The following is a 27,012-nucleotide window of genomic DNA, read 5'->3' on the forward strand; positions in this document are numbered from 1 at the left end:
CGGCGGCAGGCTGCGGCAGCTGTAGAGCCGGGCGGGGCTTTCGGCCGCGGCGGGGAGGCGGGGAGGAGGAGGAGGCGGAATATGGCGGACGGCGTGGACCACATAGATATCTACGCCGATGTGGGAGAGGAATTCAACCAGGTAGAGAAGCTCCGGGGGCCGAGGAGGAGGCCGGCGGGGAGGCCTGGCTGGGCTGTGAGGGAGGGAGAGAGAGAGGGAGGCTCTGACTGGCTGCGCTCGCTGCAGGCCTCGGCCCAGCGGAGGGAAGCCGCCGCCATTGTTGTCTGCGGCGCTCGCCGAGAGGCCTCTGCCGCTTTCCCGCCTGGCGCGCGCGCGGGGGGGGGGGAGCTCGTGTGGAAGAAGAGAAGGGCCGAGGGAGGGGGCGCGGCCTAGCTTTGAGTGCGCGCCGCCGCCGCCTCTCCCTCCCCTGCGTGGCCTCAGGCGCTGGAAAACAATGAGCCCGGAGACGGAGCCTCCTGCAGCGCTGTTGCTTGTTGCCCACTTTCCCCCCTCGGGAGGAGGAGGAGGGGGAGCCTGGAGCCCAGCGGCTCCGACACAGGCAGCAGCCGCTTCCCCCAGGAGGAGGCTGCGACGGGGAGGCGTGACAAGATGTTTGCCTCCTTCGGGAAGGCTGCGCCGGCGACGAGGCTTACGAGAAGTCCAGGGCGCCGAGGGAGAGGAGAAGCATTTCCCTCGAAAGGTGCTTCGCAGCACAGCCTCCCTTCGCGCCTCTTTTCCGTTTCCTGATCAACACGCGTGACGAGACCGCAGACGTTGCGTTTTAAACATTTAATAGCTCCGTTTGCACAGGTTGTTGAAGGCTCTATGGGTATGTTTTTTACAAGCTTAGAAAATGGCAGAGGCTTTTATTCCTGTGAAGTCTATATGAGTAATGGGGCAGCAAGACAAAAAAGTAGAGAATTGTTTCTGTCCCGTTACTGTTTTGCGAATCAGTGTAGAGAAGCATCCAGTTCATTGAGTATGCTATTTGATGCTGGAAGGTTTGGTTTAGCTTCTACCGTTCTGTGTTGTCATCTGTTCACCCATGTTTGTCCTTATTCTCTTATGTAGTCTCAAAAGAGTATTGTGGAGATTTTGAAAAGACTCACATTGAGCAAGGAAGTGCTCCTAGAATTCATTTCTATGCTATTTCTTTTGGAGTAGTTCTTGTGCCTTCTTTTAAAGGCATATTCTTTGTTTTCTCCCATATTTCAATGGTGTTTCAAACTCTCTTTAGTTTTCGTTTCTGGCGGCGATGGATTTAAAAGGTTAACTGGTGAAACTAATTGTACTAAAGGGGAAAAGTAACTTGAGTATCTGCATTCAAAGGCTGACCTTTTCATGTTATTACAGGTATTGTAGTTGTGTTTAGTAAAGGGAGGGGCACTACATGGATGAATATGCTAGGTCTGCCCCCTATTTGCATTCCAGTTGCTCTGTTCAAAGTGGGGAGCCCCCTGTCCTCCTTGAGGATTCCTGTGTTATTTAGAACCCTGGAAAATCCAGAGTTCTAAAATGTGCAAGAAGCCTCTGTGGGGACAGGAGGCTCCCTGAATCAGTCAATCACTATCCAACTCATGGAGTTGGTGATGGAAACATACAACCCAGGTGGTGGGTCATAGAGCAAGTGCACCTGTTCCTTTCCCCTCCTTCTATATGTACTGAAGACCTGAAGGGAGTGTAGGTGAACTAGTGTTCTGAGCTTGTGGAACTGACATACTCCATTGGATTGGAGTCCTTGGCCTTATTTATGTGTTCAGACTCCTCAGGTAGAAGCAAATGTGAGGAGAAGCAAGAGGACACTGAAAAGTCTGATTCCTCCAGTGTGTCATCAGTACACAGGTTAAAGTCCTTCGTGAATTGGAGGGCAAATGTCTGAATTGGGGAGTTTCTAATACTTGTGAAGGCTTCTGGATCCTCATACCTGACCTTGGCTCTCAAACTCCTGGAGCGCTTTAGTAAATGTAAAAATGATGTGCTGGAGAGGACATAGCTTTGCTTCTTCTTAAAATTTATAAATTTATGTTTATAGTAAATTTATGACACCTGTTTATATGTGAGGAGACGAAACACCCTTTTAGAAGTTCTAGAAGTGTATAGTACTGCAATTCTATTTCTCTGTTTTTAATTTGGTAATACATTCCGTGCTGTCAATCACTTGAAGTTGTACACAATTTAAATCAATATCTATTATGCATAAAATATTAATAAAACTGTACAAACTCAGCCAGCTAAAACTTCATTGGCTAACTAAAAGCAATATAGTAGTTGAAAATTAATCCGTTCAGGCACCAAGAAATGCACTTTGAAAAAGCCAGTTTTACTTGGTGGCAGAAGACCATAGCAAGGAGAGACGAGCAAAAAAAAATTGTGTGGAAAGCATTTCATGATGTAGACGCCATCGCATAGAAAGCTCAACTTTGTGGTCTCACTGTTTTTAATTCTGTAAAGAAAGGGTCACGTAGCTTTCTTTATGGAAGTACATATAAATTGTTCCCCCACCCCCCAAAAAATCTGTGCAGGAGGTGTATGTGTATTTGTTGCTCAGTGAGATGCTATACTGTATTCATGTGTCATCATCAGGTAATCTGGCTGTCTAAATTGAAATGCAAATTGAACATTGTTTTTGAAGTTCACTGCACACATTTGCATCTGTTGTAGCATCTACACCTCTCGTTTACACTATTGCAGACATAATAGGTCTCTTTGTTATCTGTCTCATCACACTTAGCAAACTGCAGTTCACCAAAAATTAGAAAGTAGTCATGACAATAATGGAAAGAGGAGGGGGTGTGTGCATGGGTGTAGATGGGTGTGTGTGTGCTGTTTCCTCATATATTTGGGAGAAAAAATGGGTCCACTGTACTTTTCCGCTGAGTTAGCAAGCCGTTGGCAGAGGATGACCCCTTCAAGTCTTCTACCAAAGTTTAAAGCTACTTTTGGCTACTTTGTAAAAACCCTGAAAACTTAGGGAAAAGTCATCCTGTGTAGTTGGGCTCTTAGATACTGTACAAGTTTCTCAGATTGAGCCCTCTGGAGGCCAGAGAAAGATTTTTGATGAAATTGGTGTAAGCCACATTGAGCCTGTGAAAAATGAATAAAAGATAACAGTGGTGCTTTAGTAATTAACACCTTTTAATGCAATGGCCTCTTTGACATGTGTAATGAACTATAAACTCTAGAATTCTGTGTAATTTTTTGAGCAATTCTATTAGGCTATCTTGGTTATTGCGATGAGTAGGAGATTCATTGGATTAATAGATTTAATTCTTTTGGTGTAGTACTGTTTTGTTGACTTCAGTTACCTCTAGCTTCAAGGTGCTATGTTTTTTGAACACTGGAAATGAAGTTTTCACTCTTTGTTAATTAATATTTTACTTGTATTATTTCTTAATTGGTATTTTTAATTGTTGAATATTTTACTTTTTTAAAAAATGTAATGTATACTACTCTGGAATAAATATTATGAAGGTATGGTATATAAATACCATTAAATAAATAAAGTTCTATTCAAGCCTCTCCAGAAAAAATGAACTAAAAGTATGACATTCAATGACCTTTGTCTTCTAGGAGGCTGAGTATGGTGGGCATGATCAAATAGATCTGTATGACGACGTAATCTCTCCATCTGCCAATAACGGCGATGCTCCAGAGGATCGTGATTATATGGACTCTCTCCCACCATCTGTTGGAGATGATGTAGGCAAAGGATCAGCACCAAATGTTGTCTACACGTATACAGGAAAGAGAATTGCATTGTACATTGGGAATCTTACTTGGGTAAGTGTTCCGCTAGTTGTTGCTGCAATAGGAATTGTAAGAAACTGCATTAACTCAGACCATTGACCTATCTAGTTCACTATTGTCTGGACTAGGTGCAGCCCTCAGAGGCTTCAGACAGACATGTTTCCCAGTCCTACCTGAAAGTTTTGCATGCATATTGTCTACCACTGAGCTGTGACCCTTCCTCTTTTGCTATAGGTAATGACTGTAAAGTGGACTTTTGAGTTTGTAATCATTGCTTCTTAAAGTCTATGTAAATTAGAAAATTATTTGCTTATTTTAAACATAATTTGCTGAATTATATCACTGAGCATTAGGAATCTTTCCAGTAACTTTAGAAAACAAAAAGTCAAACCAACTTAGCTTAAAAAAAGCTTTTATATCGTATGCATCAGATGCACTTAGCGTCTGCTGTATTATCTCTTCCCTTGAATGGTGCAGTGGAAAAGTGATAATGAATGGTTTTTTGGATGTGGCTTTGCTTCTCTTTTGTTTTTGCTATTATGTTCAGAAATGAGATTTCAATTACAAATATTTTCCAGTGGACCACAGATGAAGATTTAACTGAAGCAGTTCATTCACTTGGTGTAAATGATATTTTGGAGATAAAATTTTTTGAAAACCGAGCTAATGGCCAATCTAAGGGGTAAGAATTTTGTTTAAATTCAACATCATTCCCATTTCTGTTCTACAGTGTGACAGGCTGTACAGGCGACTGTTTTTTTGCTTGAGAGAATGTAGCTTAAGAAGATGGGACAGGACTAAAACAAGATTTAAGGGAGGAGTAGTGAGTTTAACTGGACAGACCATAAAGGAAGCTGAGACTGTGTTGGTCAAGAAAAGGAATTGGCGAAGCAACTGGTTCTGAGTACGGCATGAAAGCAGGCTTAAGAGACAGAAATGAAAGCCGGTCTGCTAGAAGGTTTGGGGTGTCTTGCTAATAGTAAATTATTAGGAAATGTATGGTAGCCTATTACAGTTTGCTTATATGGGGGTGGGGGAATTAGGTAATTCTTGAATAAAAAACTGACTCTTAAGTCTTCCTTCTAAAATTATTGTAAAACATTTCAGTTGAGTGACACTTTCTCAGGGCCCCATCACCACCATACATAATTCCCCCGTCTATTTCTTTTCAGGTTTGCTCTTGTAGGTGTGGGATCTGAGGCATCTTCCAAAAAACTAATGGATCTGTTGCCTAAACGAGAATTGCATGGTCAAAATCCTGTTGTTACTCCTTGTAATAAGCAGTTTCTGAGTCAATTTGAGCTGCAGTCCAGAAAAAGTAAGTGTTGCTCCCAGCTACTCATAGTGAAGTGAAAGAGCATGTTTTGGACGGAAAAATTACCATTTCGCAATTGTGGATATGTTTGTATTTGGCTATTAAGTGCTGAGAATCTGCTGACTAAGGCCTGGTTTACTGAAATGAAATAACACTGCTCAAACTATAGGTTCTGTAGACTTTTTAAAGAATATTGTAGAAAGACATGGATCTTACTTTCTCTAGTACTACTTATTTTTTTGGTGATAAAAACATGAATGATGCCAGCTAATTTGAGTTCCTATACATTTGAAACATCAGATTGATAAAGCATCATGTAACTGGTGAATCCTGGACCTATTCAAACTAGCAAACGAAAGCATAAATATAATAAAATTTAAGAACAGCATAAAAATAAGCCAAGTGTTGTATATTGAACACTTTTGTTTTCTTCTTTCAGCTACACAGTCAGGCCAGATGTCTGGTGAAGGCAAAGCTGGTCCTCCTGGAGGCAGTTCACGGGCAACGTTTCCACCAAGTAACAGAGGGAGGGGTCGTTTTCCAGGCGCCCTTCCAGGAGGAGATAGATTTCCTGGACCAGCTGGACCAGGAGGACCCCCACCACCTTTTCCAGGTGAAATGTTTTGCGTTATACATTGCTGCCTTTCTGTATAGTTGAAGATACTGAAATCTGACTTGCCAGTTATTGCACTTTGTTTCTGGACAGTAGGATTGTTTTATATTGACATACATTCTATATTGAATAAAAAAAAACACAAGTTAAAACACACACAGTATAAAAGAACACTATAATAAAACAGAACCACGAGTGTATAGTGTTAGTTCTGTTGATAATTGTTGCTGCAATATTGGACATTTTCATTAGTCCCTCTCTCCTCTAAGTCTATACTCAAAAGTTATAAGCTTTATTGTAAAACATTAGAAACCTATGGTAGTTTTTAGCATTGGCGTGTTGTGGAATGCAGGTAGCTGGGGTAGATGACACCTCTTATCTTTCCACCATGAGAATTGCCAGATGATTTGTTAACATGTGGATTCTTGTTATATTTTATATTCATATCCATATGTCAGTAAGCTTTCTCAATGCTCTTTACAAATGTTTCTGTAAATTTGGAGAAGGTTTTGCTAGAAGTAGTAGAAGGCATTATTCTTTCTTTCTTCCTTCCCATTTAGCTGGACAGACACCTCCACGTCCACCCCTAGGTCCTCCAGGCCCTCCAGGTCCTCCTCCACCTGGCCAGGTTCTACCTCCTCCACTAACGGGTCCCCCTAATCGTGGTGACCGTCCCCCTCCTCCAGTTCTGTTTCCAGGGCAACCCTTTGGTCAACCTCCACTGGGCCCTCTTCCCCCTGGCCCTCCACCTCCAGTTCCAGGCTATGGTCCTCCACCAGGTCCTCCACCCCCACAACAGGGCCCTCCTCCACCTCCAGGTCCTTTCCCCCCTCGTCCACCTGGTCCGCTAGGGCCACCCCTGACATTGGCTCCTCCTCCTCACTTACCTGGGCCTCCACCAGGTGCTCCCCCACCAGCTCCACACGTGAATCCAGCTTTCTTCCCCCCGCCAGCCAACAGTGGCATACCTACATCAGACAGCCGTGGTCCACCACCTTCAGACCCATATGGCCGGCCTCCACCTTATGACAGAGGTGATTATGGTCCACCAGGCAGGTGAGTTGCTTTCCTCATTGATAGCATCTTTATTCCTCTTTAAAAACGCTTAAAGAGTCTTAATAAGGAGGCTAGATTTCCTTCAAGGAAGTAAGGTTACATCAGAAAAGTGTTTCTCAAATGTGGGGATAACATTAAACCAGTGTTTCTTAAACGTTTTGAGCTTGGCTCCCCTCTTATGAATGCATGCTTTCTAGGGTCCCAAAAACCATCAGTTCCACAACAGACCGCATAGAGATAATTGATTGCTGCAGTGTACATAGCTTGCTGCTGTGTGCAAAGATCTGTGAAGTGGAGAACTGATCCAACCCAGGCGTTAGGAAGCAGAATAGAACAATATACAGTCGCACCTTGGATCCCAAACGCCTTGGTACTCAGACATTTTGGCTCCCAAACGCCACAAACCCGGAAGTGAGTGTTCCAGTTTGCGAACGTTCTTTGGAACCCGAACATCCAACAGGCTTTCCGTGGCTTCCGATTGGCTGCAGGAGCTTCCTGCAGCCACTCAGAAGCTGCACTTTGGTTTCTGAACATTTTGGAAGTCGAACGGATTCTGTTCAACTGCCAAGGATTCTGTTCAGCTTCCAAGATACGACTATATAATTGTACATCCTAAAGCTACACCCCAAGAAAGCATCATTGGAACATAGCAGCAGCTTTTGCCAAATCATGCCCACAAATCCAGTGCAAAATGTATCCTTTGCTAAAGGATATTTAACCTACCAATATCTTGACTGACAAAGGAAAGAAGGCTTCAGATCAAATCCTATATTCTCCCCTTCAGGTGTTTTGTGAACTCCCAAGGGGTGTGGGTGACCGCACAGTTTGAGAACCAGTGTTTTAAAAACAGTACTTAGACCTTCCTCATTTCCATCAGCTATGTACAGTATTTGTTTTATTTTGTTTTCATTGGTGGCTTCTTTTATGTCTTTAAACAAATGCTACATTTGTAAGCTCCCCATACGTGTGTGTGTGTGTGTGTGTGTATGTGTGTGTATGTGTATGTATAATTAACTTTTTAATGTTCAGCTACTCAAGTTTTCTTCACCAGCTGAAAGTTGCAATTTAGTTCCTTTAAAGTAAATCACAGTGTAAAGTTTAATATAAATGTATGTTCTTTTAAATGAACAAATTTTGGTCTCTAATAAGAAAACACTCTGTGCGTCAGCTTGAGATGTCCTGCTTTACTTTCTGCTTATCCTACATCTTCCTTGCAACTCCAGTGACCTAGAGTAATCTTTGTGTGACTACTCTGATGGATTTAGACAACCATATCAGATGGCAGACAATATGAGGAATCATTGAGTTGTTTTTTAACTGAAAGAGGAACCCCGATTGTTGATCAAGTTTTATTCAGGAGATAGTTAAATTCTGTGTCTTCACTCAACTTGCGAGTTATCATTATGGGTGAAATGCTTAGAAATCCCATGATGACCTTATGTCAGCTGCTGTATCAGTTGTCTACATCCACCTTTTCTTTTCCAGACTTACATAATAAACTCCTGTTGCCTTACCCTTTGCTGCTAATTTCCCTTTGCTGCTGTTTGTCTTATGTTCATGTTATACCACATTTTTAGACGTTTATAGATTGTGATATATAAGAATCTACTTGCATGTTGTGGCATATAACAGAGGCTTTGTTGGGATAATTTTTTTGTCAAATAACCTTCCTAGTCTTTTACTTGAGAACATTGTTTCTAGCTTTGTTAATTGGTTCATGGAATTACTGTCTAAAATTTAAAATGTTATTCAGCTTTTTAGAAATTTAGAGCATTTGGCATAATAACTTGGAAGACTATGCTGAGAACCCATAGTTTATAAAACCAAACTTTTTAATATTTTGTATATCAAGATAATACTCTAATAAACAAGGGAGGGCTGAGGGGGTTGAAAGCAGAAGTAGAATCTCTGCACATAATGTCCAATATTTTCATGATGATCTCAACTACAGTCCATAACTATATTTAAATTGTCAATTATATATCATAGGCGTTTCACTGGAAATAACATGCCCATAAGAGAACAATTACATATGCCATTGTATTGGAGACAAACGAAAAATAATACTCAAAACGCAGGGAGGTATGAATTTTTAGACATTTCCTCTTACGCTAAATCAGCTATAGGATCTTGATCCACTTCTTGCTCTTAAGAGGATAGCATTGCTTATCATTCTGCATTTTCTTTCTACCAAAAGAACTAACACTCGCAAGAAAACATTTCTTAAAAGCACGTAAAGCCATATAATTTTATAGTGCTGGAAGGAATATGGAGAACATAGTCCAGTTGGTGTTCCCCTGCTGATCGGAGGTATCCATCAGCAGAACAGGAAGAGAGGCAACTTTTGGCAATTCCTCCTCACTCCTTAGAGCTGCTGCCTCCCCATCTGCTCCAGAGGGTTGGGGAATTGAAGACTGGCTGATAATTAATTTCCTTCCCATTCATCTGGCAGATGTCTTCCATCAGCAGGTGAACAGCAACTGGTTACCACCAGCAAAGATTAAAATCTCATCCTAAGGCATGACTTCCTTTCTAGCTTCAGTCAAATATATTACATTATCTAGATTAGTGTGTGCCACAAAGAAACTGGAGGAGGAAGTTGGGTGGTACATCCTGAGGCATAGTAGAGGTGCCTGTAGGAGGAGAAAGGCCTTCTCTAGTCTTGTTGTCATTCTCCAGATGTTCTGTTTAAAGCAGAGACTGGCAGATGTTGCAGAGCTCAAGGGGGCATAAGCAGAATAAGTATATTTCTGTCACTAACTTCAGTTAAGTAAATAGTTAACTACTGGCACATTATGCTTATGTTAAAAGCATGAATATCTTTAGAGAACAGAGCATTCTTAATGCTTGGCAACATTTATTCATTATTCAGATTAGAGTATATGTTGAGGACAGAACTCTTTGAAAGACTCATTTACTGATTTGAGCAGGCTACAGATCTCTCTGCCTCAGTGATACATATACATGCTTGACAGATTTGTAACTATCTGTTGGAGCTTTCTGAAGATGGAAAGCAGAACATAAGTAGATTATCTGACATTTCACACTAATAACAGAGTTGTTGCTGCTGTGGTAGTGTACTTTTTCTCTCTAGCCTGCAGGTTTTGCATTGTAAATAGCTTGGTTTAGAAAAAGCTTCCTCTGATTTGTTGTTTTGCTTAAAATTGCATACTAGAATTGTTAAAACAGTTGTACTTCCCTAACTCGCTGGAGGTAAATGTTTTGAACTTGTGTGTGTTTGCAGGGAAATAGATGCTGCAAGGACGCCTTTAAGTGAAGCAGAATTTGAAGAAATCATGAATAGAAACAGAGCTATCTCTAGTAGTGCCATTTCAAGAGCTGTATCAGATGCAAGTGCTGGTCAGTATATTTTCTTTGATTGTCTGATGCGATATCTAGGACTGTCTCTGCATACATACATATGCCTATCCACTAAAATAATCTGATGAGGCCCTTCTGCGTGTTTCCACTTTCTAAAATACAGGTGTTGGGAGCACATGACGGGCCTTTTTCTGTTGTGGCACCCAGAAAGTGAATTCACTGCCATTGGACGTTAATTGCTCTCCCTTATCTTAGTGTTCTGCCATCAGCTAAAAGATTACCCTTTCAGCACACTTTTAACTATCTGTTGCTTAAAATAATACTTTTCTTAGCTTTATGGGCTATTTTTCTATAGCTGCTTTGTATCTTTGCTTTCTTTTGATGATTATTGACATTATTGTAACTTACTTTAATTATGAATGCCACCTGAGCACTTCCTTTTGGAATTGGAAAGGTCTAATATAGAGCATGTGCCTAGATCCTTCAAACAGTAGTAAATGTGTGGTTTATACCACTTCCGACTGAATGTGGGGCCTGCATAATTGAATGCTCCCCTACCAAAAAACGAAGTACACAGAAAAAAGTAGTATATCATGAAAATACTAGAGCAAGAACACTTTTCCATTCTATTTTTTCTAATGTAGATGGTCACATACTGTATGGAGGACTATTTCATCATATTAGCCTCCTGCTATAGTAGTCTAGCTCACCCATCACATTAAACCATCGTTTGAAACTGGTTTAATATGAACAAGCAGCATGCTGGTACACGCTGCTCAAAAGTTCCTGTGGCATTCCTCTTTTCCACTTTTGCTACTACACCACCACAGATGAAACAAGCAAGTGTTGGGCTTGTCATGTTGCTTGTGGTTCATTCAGTGAGAAGCAAATCATGAGCCCAAGTTTAGGCAATGTGACAAGTCAAAAGAGTCTAGTTTGTTTTGTCTGTGGCATGGCAGCTGGGGAAGTAGGGGAAGGGTGTCATGGGAGCTTTTACTCACACACTACTTGTTCACATTAAGCCGTAGTTTATTTTTAAACTGTGGCTTATTGTAATGTGCGGACCAGGTCAGTATGAAGTTGAACAATCTATGTTTGAACAGTTGAAGAAGGCTGGACAATGGGAAGGGATATTCTGATGTTAAGGATTAATTAAACTGTTCACTCACATTGTTTTATCAATTTTCAGCGGAGTATGGAAGTGCTATAGAAACCTTGGTGACTGCAATTTCATTAATTAAACAGTCCAAAGTATCTGCTGATGATCGTTGCAAAGTACTTATTAGCTCTCTGCAAGATTGCCTCCATGGAATTGAGTCCAAGTCTTATGGTTCTGGGTCAAGGTAAACCTTTTGTATAAAAATGGGGGAAAGTTTTGAATAAAGTTCCAGATAAGAGTTGTGGGGTTATATTAGGGAACAGACCTATTTAAGTCATGCAATGTACTTAAGTCTATGGATTTTAGTGGGTCTATTCAGTGTGTGACTTGGATATCACTTAAAATAATTAACTAGATGTAGCTCTAGTTTTTGTAAAGCTTAATTTCATGGTTAGGAAAATGCAGATGTAATTGGAAGGTTAGTGTCTAATGAAACCACGGTTGAACAACTTCACAGTATCTTAAAACCTAATTAAACTGTTGAAAAAACCATTGTAAGTTCTTAAAGTGACTTTTATCAATGAGGGACTCAAATTACAATAGCTGGTAGGAAAGTTAAGAGTAGGAAAAGCATAGAAATTCCATTATCTTGAACATCAGCTGGACTTGGAATGGAATAAATTTCAATTCTAAATACCTGTACCACACTTACATTAAAGGAATTTCCTGTCCTGCCTTTTTGCTTTGCAAAGGCTCCTAACATAGCTTCGAGATTTAAAAGACAAAAATAGAATAAAAGTCATGAAATCATATAAACAACATTAGCAGCAGAACTATTACTTGATGATAATATCACAGTGAACCTAATTGCCAGAGTTCATCTAAACAGTTTCTTTGTATCGAGACAGGGTTCTTCATACCAAAGGAAGCAAACAAATTCAGTGTGTTGTGTTTATCGCAGCAAAATGTTGCAATTTGAGAGAATTAATGAAGTAATTCCTTTTAGAAGACGTGAGCGATCAAGAGAGAGAGACCACAGCAGATCAAGAGAGAAGAGCCGGCGCCACAAATCTCGTAGCAGAGATCGTCATGATGATTATTACCGGGAAAGAAGCCGTGAACGTGAGAGACATCGTGATCGCGATAGAGACCGCGACAGAGAGCGCGATAGAGAGCGAGAGTATCGTCATCGTTAAGAGGTAGGTATATTCCTCTTTTAATGAGGCTTTTAAAAACTTTTTATAGTTTTATAGAATAAAGGTTTATGGTATGTTATATTGAACACTTTCCTGATGTTGATGTTACATTCAGGTAAGTGTTAATATCTTGTCATTTCTCTTCTCCCTCCCTCCCATTGCTAACTGAAAAAATACCTTCTGGTGTGTGAAATGTGTTTGTGTGATTTTGCTGTTTTAATGGCAGCCTGGTACTCATTAAATTTAGCAGTTCAAATTTACATGAACTTTCTTTCAGGCTTTGGGGTGTCATTTAGCACAGTGGTCTTGCCTACATATATCTTTGCATGGTAACAACATGCCAAAGGTGGCTACTGGGAAGGTTTTTGATGGCACTAGTGACTGGGGTAAATTGCCGCCACTATTGTAGTGCAACATGTTGTGAAATTGCACTGATAGTGGAGTCTAGTATATAGTCCTATGAGGTGCTGTATTATTTGAAACAGAATCACATAGTTAGCCCACAAGTCTATTTTAAATTGCTTTAATCCAAGCATTGGGCCTTTGTTTTATATTAATCATAGTAAGAGGAAATAAGATTACACAAATCGTGTAATCTGTACCTAAATTCCTGTATATTTCAACTTTATGGATTATTTAACACATGGATCATAGCCCATTTTCAGTTGCCCACAATATACATCAAACCCACATTTGATGGGTTTGTGTGTGGCTGTTACGCTAGGTTTTCCTGTTCCTCTTAACTGTAGTTTCCAGAATGCAGGTTATACAGTTGCATATTCAAATTAATAGATATTGAATGAAGTTCTAGCTGTTTTGTATTTTTTTTTATTGGAAAGCCTAGTACCAAGATTCAAAGGAAAATACTAATGCATTTCCAAGGGGGAGTAGCTTTAAATTTCTTTCTTGTTACAGTAGCCTCCTAATGTGATATGGCAAGCCCTTTTTATGGTATGGGTGGTTTGCTTTTAAAAGAAAAACAAAAATCCCACTGGCCTGCCCATTCCATTAGGCTTCTAAAGTATAGCTTTGGGTCCTGGCCTAGGTGTCACTTAAAAGGAAAACATAATAGTTTTGAATAAGTTTTATAATTGGTCTAAAATATTTTGTGTCCTTTGAGTTTTATAATTAGCATGAAGCTGAAATTACTATTTTAAATAAACCTTTCAGTTACACAATTTATAGCACATCCAAGCTTTTCTCATTAACTCTTGATGTTACTGTTAAGACAGAATACATTTTCTTTCGTTATAATCAGTGATGACATTGCCCATATGGTAACAATGGGAATCTTCAATTTGATGATGGGAGTTCTTATCAGACACTTAAAACCAAAAGAATGTGTTACATGTTTAGAAATCAGTGCCAAAAATATGAAATTAACTTCACAGTCACAGACCAGTATACACCATCATTTCTAAGCATAAAATTTGATGTCCCAATCTTTTAACTCTGGAGGAATTAATTTGCACGAATACTAGGGTATTGTGAGGGTGATTGAAGAACCGTGGAATGTTAAAACCCTAAAGCAGTGTTGGGTTTTGTTTTAGAATAGATACATTTTCATGTATGTGTACTTGTATGCTACACAGATGGATATAAGTCAAATTGGTCCCATAACAAAATAAGCAGTATTTGATTTTGATTTGAAAAGACATTGGGATGCTAAATGTCTGCTAAAAGGAGATAGGATTTAAATGAAGTGTTGTGTTTTAATCACATCACTAAAAAAAAAAAAATCTGTTCCTTAAAATTGTCTTTTGTTTCTGTAAAGTAAAATCTGTGTTCTCTTGTAGATGTTTATTTTGGGCAAAGCTTTAAATTTCATGTACTTATTGTACTTGTACAATCTGTGCTATATGGTGCAAAATTAATATAAAGAAAGTTGAGGAAACAGTCATATTCTGAGGTGACCATAGAACAGTTAGCTTAATTTACTTTTATAGACACACACAAACACACAGTTAAGCTTATAAGGTTTATTTTTCACTACTTATGTGAGAGATACAACTTTCCATTCCAATTTGTATGTTCATCTAAAATTCCATTACACTGTCTTAAAGATTATACTTTTATAACATTGGAAGGGTAAAGGTGAGAATTTACAAATCATAATTTGATTTTTACCCACATCTATGCCCCTTTTAAACTAGACACTGTTGTGCAAGCTAGTCACTTTATTGCTATAATCTTATGAACTATTGTCTGTGTTCTCTAGTGACTAAAGATTTAAGTAGATATACTGTGCTTCCAGCAGCAGAATGACAGAACTTTTCTCCCTATTATTTGTTGAATTGGTGAATGATGTGAAGGTAGTTTATGAAGGGTTGAATCCAGAGAAATGTCCATGTATCATAGCTGGTGGAAGCTTCCACCCCACCCCTTGTGGGAAGGGGTCAAGGGTCATCACTGAATGGGGTGAGTTCTAGCATGACAAGCTGGGACCAAAGAAGAAATGTCTGTAAAACAGGCAGAGACAACTTTGTAAGTGGGAGTTTTTGCTTAGGAAGGTTACTTCTGCCCAGTTTACTGGGCTCCCTCTTTCCTCTCTGCCCCCCACGCCACAACCTATTCCATTGCGTAATATCCCACAACTGGCAGGGGAGCCTGGGGTGGGGGGTGGCAGAGGGTGGAGAGGTCATCTTCCACCAGCCCCATTACTTACACATTTCTCCAAATCCAACCCGAAGTAGAATTTATTGTTGAATATTTGTAGCAATTCACTAAATTTTATCTGTAGTGGAACAGTCAGATATTTTGATCAGTCACATTGGGGAGCACTGTGAGAAGTTTTGCACTACTTCTTTTGCAAGAAAGTCCATGGAACAGTGCAAATGCATGTTGTTTTCCCTCACAATATTTTGGATCCAATCCATTGTCACCCTCACTTAGTATATTCATAGAGATGAGCTGAATCTCTGAAATCAGATGTACCATTCCATCCTTCTTGTTTGGTGGTTATTGAATGGTGCACTGAATGATCCCATAGTGGGGTTTATCTTCCTTTAATATGCTTATACTTCATGATGTGTGAATTGACAACATATTTCTAGTTATTGGGTTTTTTTGAACGTGTTCATGAAACTCTTATCATTTTTTGTTACGTCTTTTGTATAATGTCAATATAAAAGTACAAGAAAATTGTGAATATTTTCAGATGTACCTATTTTCTTGTACTGATCTGCTAGAAATTTTGGCAACTTATGTGCAAACCACAAGCAGATCATGAACATGTTTGTGTCGGGTCATATTTAGAGCAAACGTTAGCAGCAAAGGTTGAATGTGTAGCAATAGAACAGTAACAATCTTAGGACTACTTCAGACATGAAAACTAAATAATCACATGCGATAAGGTACATACTGATCTCATGCTTTATTCTAAGCAAGTGCTCTTCTGTAGGAAATTCATAGTGATTGATCTTAGGCTCTGATGTGAATAAAATAATACATCAGCTAAACTGTCAGATTTTAGAAGTCTAAATGCTACATACTATTTGTTAATTTGTGGTTATTAAAGTTTTTAAAGTCAAAGTAGATTGGTATGGAATTGAAAAAGAATGAAGCACCCTAATGTTGATTGACCTGTATGTTGAGTTTGAGCCCCTTTTTTGACATAACACTTTTCTGTATTCTGTTCTCAAACCACCATAAGCAAAACTCTTCAAATGCTAAGAGTTGTTTTAGTGTGCCAACCAAGAGGCCGGTTTGTATAAAAAGTGATTTGATGTTCTTTTTTAAGTGTGTTCACAAGCTGTCTTTTATATGTGTAGTAAGAATACTGAAAAAATATTGTTACAAGTCTGTGTTCATGAGAGGTAATTGAGTGAATGCTCCTGTTCACACCCTGTGATGTGTGTTGAAAATATGTAGTGTATGTGAACATGGTTTACCTTTCCTGAGCCCACCTTCCATCCACTCATTGGACATTATGCAGGTATGAAATCTAAGCCCATAGGTCAAATCTGTGAGATCCCAGCCTCTCAAAAACAAGTAGTGAAGGTCACACCACTCCAGTCCCACTTTGCACTGTGCATACACTCTATACACATTAAGGCATTGAAATAGGGCAATTATATGTTGTGTATCAAATGAATGCAACAATATTATGAGGAAGTTTCTGTTCATGAGACTAGTAAGTCCTACTTTTATATAGACGGGCACCTCTGCTGGACTAGTCGATACAGACCTCCAGAACGAATTAACTTCTTAACCTGAGGTACCACTGTATTACTACCGCTTTTTAAAGAGGCAGTGATTATTCTAAAAAGGTTAGAAAGATTTATTTGCAAAGTGACAAAACAGCAAGGGCTATGTTTCTCTTTCTCCCTGTTATAATCCAGAATATTTTCCTTGGTTTAAAAATCTTCATTCCTAAAATACATGTTGCTATTTGTATTTGAAACTCACATTGTTTTTTGAAATTCATTGTAGGAGGCCATATGGTTCAACATCATTTTTGCTGTAACACATTTATTTATAGTATTGATTGCACTGCTGCTATTTGGAGCTCATAGGTTACAAATTGCATTTGCACAGTAAATAATTCATTATGCAGATAAAACCACCTACCATTTCTGACAAATTTTTAGTGTTAATTGTGAAATAAATAAGTACTCACTGGTATAGTGCATAATCCCCAACGTGTTAAAATTTGCTGTTAAGTTTGTGTTATGGGCTTCATGAAAATCCAGTTTCCTCATTGTCTGTTTTTCATAATCGTTAGTTAGTACAAATTACTTTGTTCAGTAGATGTACAAGAAGCTGTATTGAAGACCCTCAATCCTTTCTGGTTTGAAGTGGCTTAATTTTTGTGATGGCAGGGTATTGAAGTTGTTGGGAAACCTTATTTGGGAAGTGACCTGGCCTGAAACTCTTGTTTATTGTGGTTTGAGAACAAATTGTGTTTTGTTTTTTTTAACAAAGAAACTTGTGTATTCACCATTTTACTTGTTGCAGTCTGAGTTATACTAGTCTTTGTCATGCCTCAGTGTGAACATATATATATAAAGTAGACTATATCTAAATTGTGACATATGCAAAAGGGAAAGTGGCTTTTATAGCAAACCCTTAATGAGAGTATTTTTGTGCATTGAACTGGGTTGTCACTACTAAGGGTTTAAGTAATGTTCATTTCTGACTAAATGTATTGTAATGCTACAAATCTGCAAAATTCCTGTTACGAGAGTAAGTGGAAGTAGCTTCAGAACTGTGATACAAATTTATTAGGCAGATTAGCACATTTTTTCACTTGGAACACACAACACTAAATTGATAGTTTTTACTGTGCCTAGTTAATAATTTTTTTGCTGTGTCTAGTTAATAAATTGAGTAATAAGATATGGTTTTATGAAAACTTAAGCAGCTGGGGAATCGGTTGAATGCATATCCCCATACATCCCTAAGATGCTGCTGAGTGTTAAGGTTAGACCGATACACATATTAAGCACAATAGTTGCAGGGGGAGAGATGCCAAAATATGAAAGACTAGTTATTAGAAAAGTAGCTTGTTGTAAATAAAAGTGAAAATCTAAAGAGTCACAGAATATTGACTTGCAATTTCAAGTTGTTGCATCAGTGTATGATTGAAAAACAAGATTTGTGTCCAGCGCTGCAGCTCTGCTGGTGCAATGGACTTCTGCCACACAACAAAGTCTCTCTTTCTAACTTGTCCCCTCCATACCCACCCACCCACCCTCAAACTCATATCTGGAGAGTTAGTGGACCCACAGAGCAGATTGGGGGGTGAGGAGAAGTAGAAGTTCCATTGTGCCAGCAGAACGCTGCTGGTGTAGCATTGGATACAAGCCTAAGTTCTTGTGTTATAATATGAATGTTAGTTTCATTTGTATAAAGTTCGATTTACAGCTATGGACTTTGAACTTAGTGAATAAGATAAAAGGGAAATTCATTCTCCTGCAGATATAAAAATAAACTAGGTTTAGGGGTTGTGTGTGGACCATCAGTGTCCTTCACCTTGCATGAATTTTCCTCTGCCTCTTCTCTGTATTTGGCCTACAGACCCAGATTGTTGCAAGTGCAGAGGACACTATTCAACTCATTTTTGACAACCTGATTTAATCAGTGTTCTCAGGTGACTTTTGGAGCACAAGGATGATTCATTCACCTAGGTTACAAATGGTCATTGCTAACGTAGATTACAGTGAGGGGGGGAATTGATGTAAGACAAGGAATTGGCTGGGAGGGGTGAGGAGATGCATGTGATCTTACTTTCAGTTCCTAAACCGAGCTTATTTTTATATCTTCATTGAGGTGATTTAGTAATAATGATTGCTTGGGTACTCAAAGGAGTAGCTAGGGTTTTATTGCTGTTTAGTGATGTTAATTGCACATCCCTTTGAATAGCAAAAAAGGTTATTGCTTTTACAGCTTCTCTCTGCATATCGCAGCAGAGAAAAAGTTACCCTGTGAACACATTCACCCAATTAAAATGTTCTATAATTCAAATTTATAATTTGATTTTAGATAAGGGACTATACTTTGTGAAGAAAGGAGACTGTTTTCCTACAAAACTCATATTAGAACAACTTCACTGAATAGCAATATTCATGTAAAGCTATTAACTCCTTGCCTAAATCACTGCAAAAAGAATTTATGCTTGTAGCCTATTTTGTATTATACCATTCATTTGGGTGTAGCTATTATAGATTACTGCAATGGAATTCAGTGAGTCTTCACTAATTTATTTATGTTAAAATCCTTTAAAAGAACAGAATGTGTATCAATTCATGATAATCCCTAAGATACTTTCCACATAATGAAACCTAAAATTTCTTGTATTGACAGTCATTTAAAAAATGTATTTACTGTCTCAAATGAAAACTGCTACAGACACATAGCACATTATGGTACAACAATGAAATTCTTTTCTCCTGTTCAGAATTCCTTTAGAAGCAGTAAAGACACTTAATACCAACAGAATATAAGAGTGTTGCAAGAGTGGGAAATCCTAATATGCAGTTTTGCAGCTGTCATTTCACTCTTCTGAAAGTGAAGTGCACTACCAACTTGTTTTTCAGTTGGCTGCTACTAAAGAACAATATTGCCTTACTGTTAAAAGGCAGCTTTAAAAGAACTAAGGATTTGGTGATGTCAAAAAGCAGAATACTTAGTCATTACTGAATACTTGAGAAACTAAAGAAATTATCTTAATCCTGCATATTGATTAGTTATATAGCCTAGACTTTATTAAAAATAATATGTGGGAAGAGGAAAACTTCTGAAGTTCTCATTATTATCATAAATTTGTTTTCTAATATAAATTGTTTTTGTTTTTTTTACTAAGGGTGACCTTATGACAGCTGCATACTGCTACGCGTTCTGACTATATTAATATGCCTGAATTTGAAATGACTTATTGATGTGCTTCTTTGCAAATTTGATTTTAAGCTATTTTAAAAGCTTTTGGAAGTAGATGTGAACCACTGAAAAATAACTTACTGCATTGTAGTTATTAAAAGTTTTGCATTATCCTAAACCCATTTCTTTCTGGAAGTATGTTCCATTGGGTTCAACATGGCTTACTACTGAGGAAGAGTGCGTAGAGTTTAAGGCTGCACTCTTACTTGGGTGTAAGCACCATTGAAATTAGTGGAGCTAGCTTCTAAATAAAGTTGGGAATGGAAAATGTATGTTTAAAGTTATCTGAGTAATGTTTGTGCATATATGAGCTATTATCTATTTACTGTGGTTTTTTACATAAGCAGTTTGATTCTTCAACGTGATGGTTTTTAATACGTAACTGTTTACCCCTCCTCATATCTTTGGCATAATGTTCTTAAGGAAGGCTCTGCAGGCATGACTGCTGTAGGTACTACTTGCTTTCCAGTATGTATGTATTAACCTGCATCTAAAGAAACCCTGGTGCACAGGTATGGGTAATCTGAGATGCAGGTATGTTATCCATACAGTCATACCTTGGTTTTTGAACAGCTTAGTTCACAAACAACTTGGAACTCAAACATCGCAAACCTGGAAGTAGGTGTTCCAGTTTGTGAACTTTGCCTCGGAAGCCGAATGTCCGGCGTGACTTCTGATTGGCTGCAGGATGCTCCTGCAGCCAATCGGAAGCCACGCCTTGGTTTCCAAACATTTCAGAAGTCGAACGGACTTACGGAACACATTCTGTTTAAAAACCAAGGCATGACTGTACTTTGTTTCCTAAGAGTAATGGTGGTAGTATATGCAGCAGTAATGTCAATTTTAGAAAGTGTGGAGCTTCCTTTAATATCATTGGCCAAGATCCAAAGAACTCTGAAAGGTGGCTTTGAACTTGGGTTCCTGCCCCCCACATCACCATCCCTTCACTCTGTTCAGTGGGGCAAGTTTTTTTGGAAACCGGGAGATTTCAAAAATGTTTGTGTTATAGCATGAGGTCTGCAGCTCAAAGTGGGTTTAAAAAAAAAAAGTATAAACAAGCCCTTGGAGTTGCCTAAAATAGCTTTTTGGATCCTGGCCATTGATTTTAGTGTAGCTTGCATCCCATGAAAACTTCATCAATGTCTCTTCCTAAGCACAGAAAAACGCTAATAGTTATATAGGATGAAATTGTACAGATCTCTTGCTATAAAAGAGTGACAGTATTTGAACTGGTCTAAACATTCCAAAGAATGGCAATCACTAATGTGGCTGTTGGCTATAAACATCCTCAGGGAGATTCTAACCAAGTAAAAGCTGGTCACCTATTACCTCCAGCCATGCACCAAACTGAACCATATCTCATTTTTTTCACATTTATATTTGCGTATATGAATCTGTTATTTGCTGCCTCTCTGGCTTCCACTAGTTATTCAATACTGAATGTGGACAAAAGGGTGAGATCAATGTAACAATTTATTTTTGTGATAAAGTTCTGGCTTACATTTTTTGTGTGCTATTTAGCTGTTGCATAGCTTCATTTATGATCTTTCAGCTAAAACTAATGTAATACACCAATTTGGCTACCGCATTATCCTTTGTTTTTTCTTATTTTTGAGCAGAGGAAATGTTCCTCTTTACTAGTTTTGTAAAATGGAACATTTTCTGTATTTATCAATGGCTGTGCTTGGGTGCCAAACTAAACCACACTTCAGTGTGATGTGAATAAATCTAGGCAAGCCTCAGGCCCATGCACACTCTCGCCCCCCCCCCCCCCAAATCTCTACCACACGGTCAGAAGGGGAAATGTAAAGGTTTCCACTTTTGCTTAGCACACTTTGCCATTCTATCCAAACTGACAAATTATGGTTTTCCATTGGCTTTTTTGAAACAAGCCAGTTTGACACAATTGTAGTTAAGTGTGTTAGGGTGAAATGGCAAAACTGGTTAAGTAAAGGTGGAAGTGAACTCTTCTGATCTATTATTCTATTATTCTAGGCTTACCTAGACACTTTCATGTCATACTGAACTAATGATTTAGTATGACATCTGGATGCTGCCAATGATTAATTTTTTCTGCATTGCTGTAAATCTTTGGACTGCTTTCTTGAAAGCTGTAGTTTAGATTATTTTCGAGCCAGTAGCAGCGGTCTCATTATTTACATTTCCATTATGCTGAAATTGGTGCACGATTTGTGTATGTATAGTTAAACCAACATTTTTTGTTTGCTGTGGGACGTAGCAAAATCTACATCACAAATTTTGACACATTACAGCTGAAGGAAGAGGAACACCTCACCAGACAAGAAACTTAACTTCACGGAAAGAGGCTTGTCCAGCAGTTTGCTTCTTGTGATCGAACAGAGCCTGTAAAGATTCATGGATAAAATGAACAGGAATAGATCTGAATAAGGCAAATCTGCATACATGGTAACCAGTAGCTCTCTTACCTTTTTATGTTGCTTAGCTGTTTTATTTGAAGGAACCTGTGTGATTTAAAACGTATAGCTTTTTGCAACTTTATTACTGGTTATATACATTTGACAATTAAAATGTGCAAGCAATTGAAAAAAGTCTAGTAAATGCTTGTTTTTATAGTAGTTCTTGTTTAAATGTTCAAATGATAATGTCTGTAAAGAGCATCAATCTGATTACAATAGATGTAGTGTTGTAATAAACTGTTTAATGGGGCTGATGTGTAAAGCTGTTCCAAGTTATTTGATGTTTACACCTCAGGGAGCGTCTTGTGTTCAGCAATATTTAATGGTGTTATAACAATGTCTCTAACAAAACATAGCATATTTTTTGCATATGCATCAACTTGTTGTATTTGCTGAATGATTAGCAGTTGTCAAACACTTGATATTGATACTAGAATAATGGTTACATTTTATTTTAATTTGTAGCTTTTTTGCATAGATGGCTTGTGAATTTGCTGAAAGGTGCGCAAATCTGTAAAAACTGTAGATTAACATTCTGTAATAATTCAAATAGACTGAACTTTCTTTAAAGAATATGAAGTCTGAAGTTGAATTCTGGTTTACTGAAGCCTGTCTGTTGCAATATGCAACACTCAATACTTTGTTCAAGCATATAATTGGCCACTTTTAAATAATGCTGCAATAATTTACAGTTTTTAGTGCTAATGCTGTGTCCTGCCTCTAGAGCACTAGTCATTCTGTACCTAGATATATATGCCAGTTAAGGAACTGAAGAAAATGTTTCTCCTTAAAAATAATAATCAAGATTTCAAACAAGCTTTTTTGAGCAACAAAATTTCCTGTCCATAAAAAGAAAATGCATACATATCCTTTGTATAACTAATAGTGTAATAATTTGCCCTAACAAATAGTTTGTGATCTAATGCACCCCACAAACTAAAGAGAGCACATTTTAATCATGGGTTTAGCACATGTTGCTTGATTGTGGACTGTTTTCTTTTAAAAATACTTCTTTTTCCAAATTTTGCTAGTTCCTGCCTACTTTCTAATTATTTCAATTATAGTTTTAAAAGTTTGTTGATCAAATATTTGAAGCATTATGACATGTAATACTCAGTAAAATTACTTGTGGTATACGCATACTTGGATATTAAATTAAATGAAGACCACTTTACATGTTTTAATATCAAACTCAAGTTTACCATCAAGCATACCCTTAACAGAACCGTGACCAATCCCAGCTTCCTAGCCAGTGCACTTGTGTAATAGATGTGTTTACAAACGTTCGTCACATTCCCACTTTCCTTATTTAGGTGTACATATAAAATATTTTAACTGTATAACAAAGACACAGTGTATCAGTCAGACCTTAGAGACATGTATAAAATCACACTGTTTGTGTCTTACTAAACATGGAAGCACTCAAGTTACCGTCTCAAAGGCTGTATCCCAATACAACTAAAAATTTATATAGTTGAAAGAATCGGCTTGACATTTGCACAGCTCAGGTCAATGCAGCTGATTTACTCTTTCCTGGCCAATATTGTTTGACTTGTGTTTAATAACTGGAGTAGATGGTTATTTTAACTATTAGCCATTTTGTACGCTGAAGGTTTTCTTATGGTCCATTCATGCTTTGTTAATAGATTTCCTAATTTGCCACGTTTCTTATGTGAGATGTTGGGCTTACTTTGAAATATTATTTTGAACCCACAATGCTTTACACAACTGTTTATCTGACAATAACGCCTAAATTCATTTTACTCTTGGGTTTGATTATACACAGAAATCAAAGTGAAGTGAAGCAAAATATCAGGGATTTCTCATTTGCATGAATTTTTAGTCCTACAAAACCTGATAATGTATACATTGGGGTTGTTTGCTTTGTGCAGGGATGAATGTGAGTTCTGTCTATGATAACTCCAGATAATCAGGAAATTGGATGTTGCTGCAGTACCTTGCTATTGTATGTCCATGTTGGGGTGGTTGTTCCAACTCTTAAGAAATCCAATGTAGTATTGCTTTTAACTAGCTGGGATGTGGGCAGACAATCTGGATTAAATTGTACTGGAAATGGCTCAAGATGGAGGAAAAACAGGTAAGTTAGGCGTGCAAATGCTATTTGAGTAGTAATTTCAAATATTCAGTAACCAAAATTAAAATAATTTAAAGTCATAATTTAGCTTTCTGTATGAACCCCGGAGATACTGTTGTGTATTCATTGTCTTACATTTTCTCCTATAGCGATTTCCATTGCTGGCAATGGAGCTGCCAAAAATCAAACCATGAAATAACTTTTTGATATGTGTAGGCTGAACATTTAACTTGTGTAAGTAGTAAAGAGTCATAGTAGTTGTCTTGTGAGTAAAACTTGTTTTCTCAAGAACTCTTCTCAGTTTTCTCAGTAATTTTTTTAAAAAGGAGTCCAAAGATGTTTAGACAAAAAAAGTGAAAGCATTTTACTTGTGATAATCTCTAGAAAGAAGTTTGGGCATTTATCTTCAGCCTGATAAACAATGCTCCTGATGAAATAATATTGTAAATAGCTACCAGATAGTAAAATAAAATCTGAGTAGTGTCTTGGTTGCTACTGCAGTGGGCTTTGGTGGCTATATTAAATCTGTTTCTGTTAAGAAAATGTAAATAAACTTTAGGAGGTACTTAATAATCTGTATATAGGTTTTAATAGATAAAAATGATAGCATTAATGGCTATTTTAAAATAAATTATCTGACTGGTGGCCTCCTCCTGGATAGTTGTGCTGACATCTGCCCACAGTGGTATTGTAATATAAGTTTGCAATGTTGTGCAGTGTTGCAGAAGTTACTATTTCTGATACTAACTAGAAATTACAACTGGCACTGCAAACCAAAATAACTTTTGACTATTCACTATCTATTTAGTTGTATATTTGAGTGCTTTCTCCAATAACATGAAAGGCAAGCTTTAAATGTCCTGTGTATTGATTGACTTCAGTTAAAAAATCCATGTAAATATTGGACAAGCTTTCATTTTTCACTCATGTACAGTTTAAGCAAACTTTTCCAAGTTTTATATATAGGATCTTAGTCACACTGTTTACGTGGTAGGTATTTAATGATGCAGAGAACATATAGCCTTAAAATGCAGCTTTAAAAAGTTACAGCATTAAGCATCCTCTGTAAAATTTACAATTTTCTAATGTTTGAAATATTCATAGTTTTTAGTAATCTGAGAAACATGTTAGTAGAATAGACTGGAGTTTTTGAAAATAAGAAAATTATTAAAAACCTGATTTTTAGAAGGGAGGAAACAAGCAAGATGCTTTAACATGTTAGGAGTATTTTATATATTGGACTTTAGTGCTCCTTATAATTTTATACACACACAGGAGCAATCACATACATATCCTAGAATCCATGAATCTCATTTCAAGCTGCTCTCTCTCTCTCTCTTTGTAGTTGTCAACTTTTAACTTGAAACAAAAAGAATGCCACTACCTATAATAATGTACTGTGTACTATTTAAATAGCTTAGCTTTCAAGCATTTTTTGGCTCAATATCCAGTTGAAAACCAGGTTTAGTCAACCATCATCAGGTGATCTAGTTTCTGTCAGCTGAGAAACTTTGTGTTGTATCCAACCAAAGCTCTACTCAAGAGTAGGCCCATTGCAAATTAATGGACCAAAAATCAGTAATGTTCATTGATGTCAATGAATCTTCTCTGAATATGACTGGTGTTAGAGACATCCCTTGTATCCAAAAGCCTATTCAGCATCCAAATTCTATTTGGCTGTAATGGAGGAGGATCTAGCACTAAAACACGTCTGGGCACATCTGTGATCTCGTCTTATACAAGTAGCATTAAATGGGTGAGTTTTCTGACACCACATTAGGGACAGTTTCTCACTTCAGTACTTGAACACACTAACATCATTTTCAAAACCTTCAGCTAAAATACTAACCCAAGTCACCACTGAGAGTAGCATGTTGTACACTCTTCTTTGGGAATGAATTTCACATTAATAGGTTTTTTTCTGATTAACTTTATAAATGTAATACAGTGGTTTACGTTTATTCATTGCAAGTGTATTGCATTTAAAATTCATTTTTGTCAGTGTTTTATTTTCCAGAGTGCCTGTGGAACAACTATGTTCCCTTAAAGATTTTTACGTGATTTTGGTTGGGTTTCACTACATTAAGTTTTGCCCAAATGTGTACTCTCAAATAAAGAATAATAATACCATTTGCTATAGTTTGTAAACAGTTGCTTACATTACAGGTTTTAGGTTTATTGGTATGCAAGCAAACCTTTTTTTTAATGGGCAATGCCTTTCTAATACCTGAAGGCTCAAAGAACATCTTGGTAGTGTTGAGTTTCTGGACACTCAAATGTCTTCAGAAGGTAAGAAGAGGGTGTCCTTTCACATTAGCATATGTGATTTTTTATTTTTAAAAATGCCAACTCCATCTCAAACTTTGGCTTGTCAAAATTCTTTTCACTTCCATATATTTTAAATTAAATTACCTTTCCTTCCAGTCTTTAGGCAACTATTAGGAATTTGCTGTCCAACCATTTATTGGTCTTTAAACTGCAAAAGAAGTTACCTTGTATTGAAGAAAAATAAAGTGCATTTTTATGAAAGCTTAAGTCTGCCTTGTGTATTATGTTTATGCAAAGTATATGGCGTTTTAAACAATTAAAGTGTACAGTATTTAATAAGATTGTGGTTGTGAAATATGAAGCGGTTCTTACTAGGAATGAAAAATGACACCTGTTGAACAAAGTAGCTTGAGAGAGAAAATGGAAACAGTCGCAGGTTATGGTACCTATTAGTGACAGTTTTTAGTCTTCATCAGCTTCTGCTGCT

The 27,012-nt window shown here is 37.7% G+C and overlaps 1 protein-coding gene across 5 annotated transcripts; it reads left to right on the forward strand.

The window, feature by feature from the left end:
• Positions 1-8: 8 nt before the first annotated feature.
• CPSF6 (cleavage and polyadenylation specific factor 6) lies at positions 9-26,792 on the forward strand. 5 transcript variants are annotated; one of them, XM_077934706.1, is made up of 11 exons: positions 9-141; positions 3,571-3,780; positions 4,326-4,429; positions 4,920-5,065; positions 5,502-5,675; positions 6,236-6,731; positions 8,721-8,813; positions 9,976-10,091; positions 11,242-11,395; positions 12,158-12,350; positions 21,964-26,792. In XM_077934706.1, exons 1-10 carry the CDS (start codon positions 82-84, stop codon positions 12,345-12,347), a joined length of 1,743 nt encoding a protein of 580 aa, XP_077790832.1. In that variant the 5' UTR covers positions 9-81; the 3' UTR covers positions 12,348-12,350; positions 21,964-26,792. The 5 variants fall into 5 exon arrangements, with proteins under 5 accessions (XP_077790832.1, XP_077790831.1, XP_077790833.1 ...); XM_077934705.1 differs by having other exon boundaries at positions 21,998-26,792; XM_077934707.1 differs by having other exon boundaries at positions 12,161-12,350; positions 21,998-26,792.
• The last annotated feature ends 220 nt before the right edge of the window (positions 26,793-27,012 follow it).

Source organism: Podarcis muralis, chromosome 10, assembly GCF_964188315.1.
Source record: "Podarcis muralis chromosome 10, rPodMur119.hap1.1, whole genome shotgun sequence".
NCBI lineage: Eukaryota > Metazoa > Chordata > Lepidosauria > Squamata > Lacertidae > Podarcis > Podarcis muralis.

Bases quoted from the DNA above. Each gene is read 5' to 3' on its own strand.
- CPSF6 (XM_077934706.1), top strand. From the start codon at position 82: ATGGCGGACGGCGTGGACCACATAGATATCTACGCCGATGTGGGAGAG. The intron at 142-3,570 runs GTAGAGAAGCTC...TTTGTCTTCTAG, and splicing joins TGGGAGAGGAATTCAACCAG to GAGGCTGAGTATGGTGGGCA. The intron at 11,396-12,157 runs GTAAACCTTTTG...AATTCCTTTTAG, and splicing joins TCTTATGGTTCTGGGTCAAG to AAGACGTGAGCGATCAAGAG.